The 9,483-nt window shown below is 47.5% G+C and overlaps 1 protein-coding gene and 1 long non-coding RNA gene across 2 annotated transcripts; one reads left to right on the forward strand and one right to left on the reverse strand.

Annotated features, from left to right (window-relative positions):
* Positions 1-196: 196 nt before the first annotated feature.
* LOC122377418 lies at positions 197-2,748 on the reverse strand. The gene is made up of 2 exons (XR_006255861.1): positions 2,287-2,748; positions 197-1,349 (listed from the first exon to the last, which is right to left on the reverse strand). It is a non-coding gene; the product is annotated as an uncharacterized LOC122377418 (long non-coding RNA).
* On the forward strand, positions 2,748-8,253 carry LOC122377413 (dual specificity protein kinase CLK2-like). The gene is made up of 2 exons (XM_043357416.1): positions 2,748-3,021; positions 6,088-8,253. Exon 2 carries the CDS (start codon positions 6,151-6,153, stop codon positions 7,465-7,467), a length of 1,317 nt encoding a protein of 438 aa, XP_043213351.1. The 5' UTR covers positions 2,748-3,021; positions 6,088-6,150; the 3' UTR covers positions 7,468-8,253.
* Positions 8,254-9,483: the final 1,230 nt, after the last annotated feature.

A 9,483-nucleotide genomic window follows, 5' to 3' on the forward strand; every position in this document is an offset into this window, starting at 1 on the left:
AAAAATGTGAACGAATCTAGTCTTACTATAAGCGATGCAGCTTATACGTGATGTACAATAGTGGGTTGCCGAGTACAGTCGTACAGCCGTCATGCATAAAGCACCACTTCAACACGAACATTGGCGGAGTTTTACCAGCGGAAGCAAGATGGGAAGAACGGGGCGAGTCTTCCCCATTGTACCAACATGAGAGATATAGTCAGAGAGCAGCCCGACTCTGTTGTTGAGACTTTATTGCATACTGTTGCGCGCACACTGTAATGAGACGCGGTCATGAGTGAGTTCACTGCCACGTCTATTCAAACGCCACTTCGCTTCGCTGCCCTTGTTTTGACGCATTTATCCAGCACGAGTATGCGTCCGTCGCCCAGCGGTAGGTAGAAGTCCTTGAGGACGCACTCATACAATGTTGGAAATAAGACCCTTCGCTGGTCCCAGTCGGGTCCCAAAGATTGTGTTCTCCTTTACAAATGTATAGGTACTCTGGCACTTAATATCTTCCAAATTTTCCAGCATGTGTGATGAAAAAACTGACATTATTACACCTAAAATATATAGCAATAGCATTGAGAGTAACACATTTTATCAGCTATCACGGTTAGTAGGCCAAAAATATGATTTTCCTGTTGGTTGCTCTAAAAACTGACTGGTTCTCCGGGCAGATTTTATTCTCCGGGACCAGGACCGAAAACGACTATTCCAACCAAGGCCCTAAAATTCCAACATTGCACTCATATCGACCCCGCGGCTCGCTTAGCGCTGGACTCCAGCTGCCAGTCCGAGTCCCGCTCCCGACCCATCCCAATCAAGTCCCGCTGGCACCAAACAACTGATGCAAATGTTCCCGCTTCTTGGACAAAAAAAAATCCTTGTATTTAAGACAACCAAAGCTTGCATACATTTACCGAGCATCCATACGCACAAGACATTGATGTTACAAACAAAAGCATTCGCATCTGAGATGCAAAAGTTAACCTCAAGCGTATCGCCGCTACCTGGAAGCCCGCTTTCCTTGTCCCTTGGGCGGTGGTCCCTTGCCACGCAACCGACGCAGTCGCTTCATCTCGTCACTGAAGTCCCAATGTTCGTCACGGTACAGGCCCAGTTCTCGCAGATGGAGCATTAGATAGTAGGTCTCGCGAAAGCGAGGATAATAGTCCACAAGTTGAGGATCTTTGTACCGTGGCTGTTCAGATAGCAGCTGCATAACTTTGATTGACCTTTGGGAGTTAGCTGTAGGCACCATCTCACCAAAGATGCGGCTGCTCAGTCGATTCATCCTTCGAGCATATTCAGTGGCATTTTTTGCCAGCTTGGCATAACTGTAGAAGCCAGATGTCATTGCCAACCTGCAGGCAAGAAATCATGTCATGCACAGGAATAAAAAAGCTATATTTTACAGAGTTTGTCATCTTTTGCCCCCAAAATTCTACAAAGGGTTTAATGTAGGGCTTGAAGCTTAAGTTTTAATTGTTTAAACATTTGGAATTCAACAAGGCTTCAGACTTCAGTCACTAAAATAAATTAAAAAAGTTCCTTGAACTAAATTTGGTTTATTAGCTTTGGACCTACAAAACCTTATCAAATGCTTCAAGAAGCACATTAACTTATGCTTGCAAATCAACAGCACTTAAAGGGACCCTCCCACCTTCAAAAAAATTAATGAATTGGCATGAAAGTGATGTCCCTCGGTTAAGAAAGAGCAAAAACGAATGTCTACCAAGTTTCACCGAAAAATATTCACTGGTTTTCAAGATATTGGATTTTTACTTTTGTTTTACTTTTTGGGATATCTGCTGTTCCTAGCGACTCATTTGGAAGCAACAATTTGGCAGTTGAAAGTGTGGCACTTGTTGCTCGCAAAGCAGCATATACCACCGCATGCTACCAAACGTTTTAGTAAAAGATTTAAAATCGTTAGATCTGCGCTGATGTCACACATTCAGAGGGGGCATTTTAATGCATTAGCCCCTCTGAATCAAAGTGCTGCAACTCTGACATTATATATTTTCTATTTGAGGCATTTCTTGATGTTGTGAGTGCTCTAACTGGTAAGTGTAACAGTAAGCCAGGGACCACATTTTAACTATCTCAACTCAAAACTAATGCAAAGGTGGGATGGTCACTTTAACAAAGTTTTAGATCCATGGTTTAAGCTTTTAGCTGAATCAGAATTATTTTACATTACAATTAGTAGGTATATACAGTGTAACAAAGAAGCAGGGAACTTACTTAGTCAACTTACCCGAGCTGGGGACACTCCCTACGAGAGCCCTCCCTACTTACTCTTTATTGCAATTTCTGATTGGTGATCTGAATCCAAAACTTGCCCCGTTCACAGTACAAGTGGGTTAAACTTAAAAATAAAAAAATGTTAATTTATCATTCTTGCGTTTGCTGGGAGAGCAGGAGCAGCGAGTGGAGCGCCGAAAACAAAGTTCTCGTACGTATCACACACTCCATTGATGGCGCAGAATGATGCTTCCATATTTTAGGTGCCTGAAGGTTTTTCTTGACAGGTTCCTCAGAATATCCAAGAATATCTGTAAGTCTTGCCTTAGAACTTGATTCTTGTTAAATTTTGCACAAATAGTCAATCTTCAGTGCCCTGTGATCGCCTTTTTTCAAACCATGCAGTGCTGTAATCAATATGCGTGCATGCTCACGCATTTTCCGAAATTGACATTATGCTGCATATGCTCATGCTGCATTACGCAGCTTCAGTCGCTTCAGTGAACGGCTGTTTCACAAACGTATTTCACCACACCTTGACTTTGACAAATGTGAAGCTTGTGGGCATTTATATTCGTTTTGGTGGCGACGAAAAATTTGATTTCATAATAGTTAGGTCTATTCTAGGCGCAATTTCTTCGATAAATCGATCATATTCCAGCCATCACTGCAACGCCTTTGCAGCTTATATCGTGTCGATCGACTTTCACTGGCATGATATCGTCCACCTCTTGTCTAAGAATCAGAAAAGACTGCCTTCCGTTTTTCGAAACGGTTACAGTGGTTGGAGTAAGTAAATGCCAATTTCTTGTTTGTTTTGCAATGGTGGCACCACGAAACCATTCAGTCATTTTATCTAAGTGTTGAGAAAGTTAAGTCAGTAAGCTTTTAGCTTTGACTCCTGAATTTTAGGTGGATGATTGATCAACAAAGCCCTTCAAATTGTCACACTTTTCAAGTTCTCGAAGAAATTTTGAATGTTTGTTGATGTATGATATATCCAATTATGCTGTTTTACTGACTTAAGAAGTGCTGAAATGGTGTCTTATGAGCTTGAGCAGACTACCCAGCCAAGTGGTTTTTATCTTAGAAGTCTGAAACTTTCTAGTTTCTGATTCCAGAGTTGGAGACTGAAACTTATCAATCACCTCAGATTTGTCAGTAGTAGGCATTGGAATAGTGAATCCCTAGCTTTCGCAAGTGTTTGGTGCTCAGCATATGCTGATGTCCTGTTCATATTGCCTTATACTCATCTGCGAAATGGTATAGGAGCAGGAGAAAAGGAGTTACACATATTTTTCACCTTTTCTTTGTATGCTAGTTGCCATTTTATCAGTTATCTTCACCAGTGCTTCTCTTTTCAGCTCACAAAAGTCATTTGTAGCATATCAAACATAATGCTAGTCTTCATGTTGACCAGGATTATAGAGAAAAACATTTTTTAATGAGTATATGCTTTAGTAATTAGTTGGTGAATTTTAAGCTATTGAAGTTTTGACACCATTTCAGTATACTTATATCTGATGTCAGATGTATTTATGTATCTATGGATAAAATGTATTTTAACAGTTGATTGGTTTGGCTACAACTTAAGCATTATACAAGTGAGTCACTGTTTCAATCAACAGCAATCTCCAATAAAGTTATCAGTTATTGCCATTGGTCATGCATTCATCATCCCTATCACCATAATTCAGAAGTTTCTGCATTGTTTAGCTAGAGCTGGAAATGTTTAACTGCTGCTGTGGAATAATGTGCGGTAAATGTCAAGTTTAAGTTTGCTGATGACACGAAGTTGTACCGCAGCATTGATTCTCCCAGTGATGCATCCCTGCTCCAGCTCGACATTGATGCTCTCACCACCTGGTCCAAGAAGTGGCAGCTTGCGTTCAACCAGAGCAAGTGTGCGTCCTTGAACGTCGGGGCCAAGAACTCTGGTCACTCCTACTCTATGAACGGTGTCTGCCTCGCCTCCACCTCAGCTGAGAGAGATCTGGGTGTCATCATCGATCCCGAGCTGAAGTTCAGGAGGCAGGCTTCCTCGGCTGTATCAAAGGCTTCACAGATTCTGTCTCTGATCCGGAGGTCATTCTCGAATCTGGACGAGATCACCCTGCCGATTTTGTTCAAGGCATTTGTCAGGCCCCACCTTGAATACGGCAACCTCATATGGGGCCCGTTCAATCGTGCAGACATCAAGCTTGTGGAGCGAGTCCAGCGGCGCGCTACTCGATTAGTGTCCGGCATCAGGAGCAAACCATATACTGAGAGACTGAAATGCCTGAAGCTTCCTTCACTGCTCCACCGAAGACGCCGTGGTGACATGATTGGAATGTACCAGCTGCTGCATAACGAGATCGATATCGACTCGGACAAGTTTGTCAAGCCTGCGTCCACGAGGTCCAACCGTGGCCATCCCTGGAAGCTGTACAAACCACATGCCAAGTCACGAGCCAGAAGACAACTATTCACTATTCGAGCGCTCAACGACTGGAACTCCCTCCCTGCAACAGTTGTCCAGGCCCCATCCCTCAATGCCTTCAAATCCAGACTTGACAAGCATTGGGCCAATCTGATGTACCTGACTCCTACTCACGACTAGAGATGACCACCAGTCACGAGCTCGACGAGAGCGGGACCTACAGGCGAGTTGCCTTTCAAAATTCCCGATAGTGTAAGGTAAGGTAAGGTAAGGTAAGTCCTAAGAAGATTTCATTGATTAATTTCACATATTTATACATTATTTGACATCCTGAATCCAAAAATGATACTCATATGTCTCGCAAATAAAAGAAAAAAACATAATCAAACCTGACCTAACCTTACCTACTTACCTATAACCTACCAACCTACAACCTACAAACCTACCCTAACCTAACCTAACCTACAAACCTACCTACCTACAACCTAAAACCTACAAACCTACAACCTAACCTAACCTAAAACCTAAAATTTTTGCTGTTTCATATTCGTATCAACAGCGTCACAATTGTAGTTAGGACCTAAACTTGACATATACCTAATGTGCCCTGGGATCCAAAAGCCATTATTATTCAGGTACAGATATTCACTTGGTACCTACCCCCAGTGCAGTTAAGTTGATAAGGTAACCTGATCTGAAGGCAATAAGGCATTAATATATAACTCAGTCTGAGAAAATAAACTTAATGATCACTAAAATATATATTATCTTCCCCTTTTGCTCTAGGAGGGAATTAATCATCTACTTCTAGGCTGCCTACATAGTTCATACAATTTGCATTTAAAATTGCAGATGCATTCCTTAAGTTAATTAGTAATATAAACCTCTGTACAGTGTACAGAGGTCTATGTATCAGCACTTGCATTATGAATCATTAATCTAATAAGCCAAACTAATGCTGATAATCTGTCATGTGATGTAGTCTTTTGCAGTATGCAAATCCATGGAACTTTATTGTCAGGACTCAGGTGTCAGGTTTCCATTCTTGCATTGTAAGTGGAGCCTGTCTGACTAAAAATGTATTCTCATTGTAGAGTGATTCCATAGAAAAACCATATAGCTGCATTGGTACATCCCAACAGGTTATTTGGGACACTTGTATGCTGAATGGTAAACAAATTTCATTAAAAATTGAACTATCTTCCTTATGCATTACCCTGTAGTTGAAGTGAACTTCTTTAGAATGAACGTTTTTTTTTTCTGTGCAAAATGACATTTTATTAATTTTGGAGGCTGCATGGAACACTTATTTCCTAATCGCCTTTCCTTTGATGTTTTTGCTTAGTTACATTGCCTCTACCTGCGTCAAAAGTTTCTTTGGACATGTCATTCTAGCCAGCATTTCATTGTTGTTGTAATGGCACTGTTGGCAGGTGTGTGAGTGATCCGCGCTGGACCTGATCTGGTGGGCGGTACACGTCCTAAGGTGCCGCAACATGCCGAGAACCCGTCGCCGCGACTCGCCCGAGCGGCTCTATGAATCTCGCAGCCGGTCACGGTCCCGCTCGCGTCACCGGCACCGTCAGCCGGAGTCGTACCGTCACCGCGCCGAGCGGAGCCGCAGCCGGCGGCCGAGCCCGCCGCGCCGGCACCGGCTGCGCTCCTCGCGCCGGCAGCGCCGCTCGTCGTCGTCGCTGCGCCGCCGGCCGCACCGGCGCCGCGAGCCGACCCGCTCGCCGTCCGTGGTGGACGACTCGGACGGCCACCTGGTGTACCGGGTCGGCGACCTGCTGCAGGGTCGCTACCGCATCCTCAGCACGCTCGGCGAGGGCACCTTCGGAAAGGTGGTGCAGGTACGCGACTCGCAGAGGGACCGCGTCAGCGCGCTCAAGATTATCAAGAACATTGACAAGTACCGTGAAGCTGCCAAACTGGAGATCAATGTTCTGGAGAGGCTCGCCTATAAGGGCTCGGCGGGCCGCCACCTCTGCGTCCAGATGTTGGACTGGTTCGACTACCACGGCCACATGTGCATCTCGTTTGAGATGCTCGGTCTCAGCGTGTTTGAATTTCTCAAGGATAACAACTACCAGCCCTATCCGATGCCGCATGTGCGACACATGGGCTACCAGCTGATTCAAGCGGTTCGCTTTCTGCACGAGAACAAGCTGACACATACTGACCTTAAGCCAGAGAATATCCTGTTCGTCAACTCTGACTATGACATAGAGTACGACTCGCGACGGAAACGCGACGTGCGCCGGGTAAAGAACCCCGATATCAAGCTGATCGACTTTGGCAGTGCCACGTTCGACCACGAGCACCACTCGACGGTGGTGTCGACGCGCCACTACCGCGCCCCCGAGGTGATCCTGGAGCTGGGCTGGGCGCAGCCGTGCGACGTCTGGAGCATTGGCTGTATCTTGATCGAGCTGTACCTGGGCTATGCCCTGTTCCAGACGCACGACAACCGCGAGCATCTGGCCATGATGGAGCGCATCCTGGGCCCGCTGCCAGCTCGCATGGTTGAGCGCACCAAGACAAAGTACTTCTACCGCGGGAAGCTGGTCTGGAGCGAGAAGTCCTCCTCTGCCCGCTATGTGCGCGACAACTGCCGACCGCTGCGCCGTTTCGCGCGCTCCGACGAGGCCGAACACCGCGAGCTGCTGGACGTGGTGGAGGCCTCGCTGGAGTACGACCCGGCGCGGCGGCCCACGCTCGCCCAGCTCATCCAGATGCCGTTCTTTAGCTCTGTCGACCCGCCCACGGCGCCGGTGGCGGAGAAGGAGCGCACGTATAGTCTGTCCCGGTAACGGCGGCTCGGCGGCGGCGCGGCGCACACAGAACCGGCCCGGCTGGCTGGCGGTGTTACGGCGTTGACATTGGTGTCCGGTCGGCTCCGGACCAGCAGTGTAGACTCGCGATCCTCGACCGGTGTTCGAGCTTGACATGATATCGCTGGTGTGGAGCACTAGGTGTGAATGGTGTTCCCTGTTTGGAATCAAGTGCTGCTAACGTCTGTCTCGCGCCATGCTCGACGCTAGAACCTTTGTGCGTATTACGGGGAATGAATGAACTGTAGTTTAGACGTAAAAAGGTTTAGAGGCGTCCGCGCTTTGAGTAAGTAAGACGTTCGGTGATAGCAACTGTGGGAGATCGCTGTTTCTGTATTGTATTTTCAATGGTGTTCCGATTCATGTGACTAGATAAGCCACTGCGAGTTGAGCTACACTTTCCCGAGCGAGGGTTCGCTCGGAGGCTCATGAGTTCTTCATTTCTGTCGTGGTGAGCATATAACTTATTTGCCCTTGTTGCGTAGCGCTGTCGTGTGGTACTTACGTGAGGTTGTGACGACACCGTCACAACCATACTGCCAGCCGTGGACCGCTGTCATAACGCTCTGTTTGGCTTGATTGCTCGACTCATATCACCCGCATTCGGATGGGGTCCGGCCCGGTGGGCAGCTCACCCCCCGATCATCGACATTTTATCGTTGACGCTCTCTGAGTCGACTAGAAGCGAGTTTCTCTTTCCTTGCGCTCGCACGCGTACGGTCAAATGTGTATGTGTATGGTCAAATAAATTTTCTTGCGTAGGCATACAATGTTAGGAAAGATCTAATGCTAAATGTGCCTAAGTATGACCTCTTATACGGTCTTACCTTAGACTTTTAGGGCCTTGCCTTTGACCAGGATGATCTAGGTTATTCCACCATATAACGCGACACGCGGATAATGGCGATGTCTGCCAAGAAGCAGCCTCCTCCCGAGACGAGACTGCTTCTTGATCTATAGCTTGGTGATCAGGCAAGATTGCTCGTTAGTTCGTTTTTGTTGGGACCCTGTTGGGAGCGAGCTCTTTCGGCCTGAAAAGGTCATTGCAGAGGCTATGGGATGGTAGGATAGGGCGTAGACATCGGGCTGTGTGGGACACCCGACAGTGCTCCGCGAAGACGAGACGCGAAGGTGGGACCGGATTGCCCCGTTGGGACAGTCCGCCCGCCTCCCAAACGGTCATCCCGGAGAGGATAACGGGTCCTGAAGCGGAGCCGACCTCAACCACCGGTTGTCAGGTGGGATGACCCCCAGCCCGGAAGGGGGAGCGTGAGTATGGGTCTGTTCCGGTCGCACTTCCTAACACCTGTAAACCCCTCCAAGATTGTTTCCCTGTTCCAGTGACAGCTCTAGCCCCTACAAAGCCAAGGAGGACCCTGCTCCAACCTCCTCTATCTTGCTCTTGGAGGAGTTTAGAGGTGTTAGGAAGTGCGACTGGAACAGACCCTTAGATTTTAGAATATGGATGGGCTGGTCCTGAGGATAGCGAGGATGGATGACCTAAGTTGTTTCGTTGGGTTAGGCATTTCGGTCTGACGAGACCCTGACCATTTCAGAGCCGAGAAGATGATAGAAGTTGGGAGAGACGTTGGTCTGGCCAGGCACTCCATTGGGACGCCGGGGCAGAGTCCATCCAGTTGGACAGGCCGCCCAGCCCCCCCCCCCCCCTGCAGTTGAACCACTGCACCACTATTGGTGTGCTCCGATGGAGCTGCCCAGTGCCCGCATGGGGTAAAGTTGCCCGTCCAGCCCGGATCAGGGGCATGGGCGTGGAGGAGAAGGATTTGACCGTCACCACGATTTGACTGTCCTTAGCCCTGAGGTCAGGATGAAAAAGAAGGAACGGTGGAGGCCACTCCAGTCAGTTACCTTTATGCCGAGATTCTTGGTTGGGTTGGCAGCAAAATTCCTGAGTAAGTTGGCAGCAAACTCCGGTTCAAAAATGGCGATATTGCGACGTTTCGAACGCAGGCTTCCCAATGCCGGCGCTCGCTA

Source organism: Amphibalanus amphitrite, unplaced genomic scaffold (assembly GCF_019059575.1).
Source record: "Amphibalanus amphitrite isolate SeventyFive unplaced genomic scaffold, NRLGWU_Aamphi_draft 000044F_arrow, whole genome shotgun sequence".
Taxonomy (NCBI): domain Eukaryota; kingdom Metazoa; phylum Arthropoda; class Thecostraca; order Balanomorpha; family Balanidae; genus Amphibalanus; species Amphibalanus amphitrite.

What these genes read in the sequence shown, in the direction of transcription:
- LOC122377413 (XM_043357416.1), top strand. Translation starts at nt 6,151, where the DNA reads ATGCCGAGAACCCGTCGCCGCGACTCGCCCGAGCGGCTCTATGAATCT.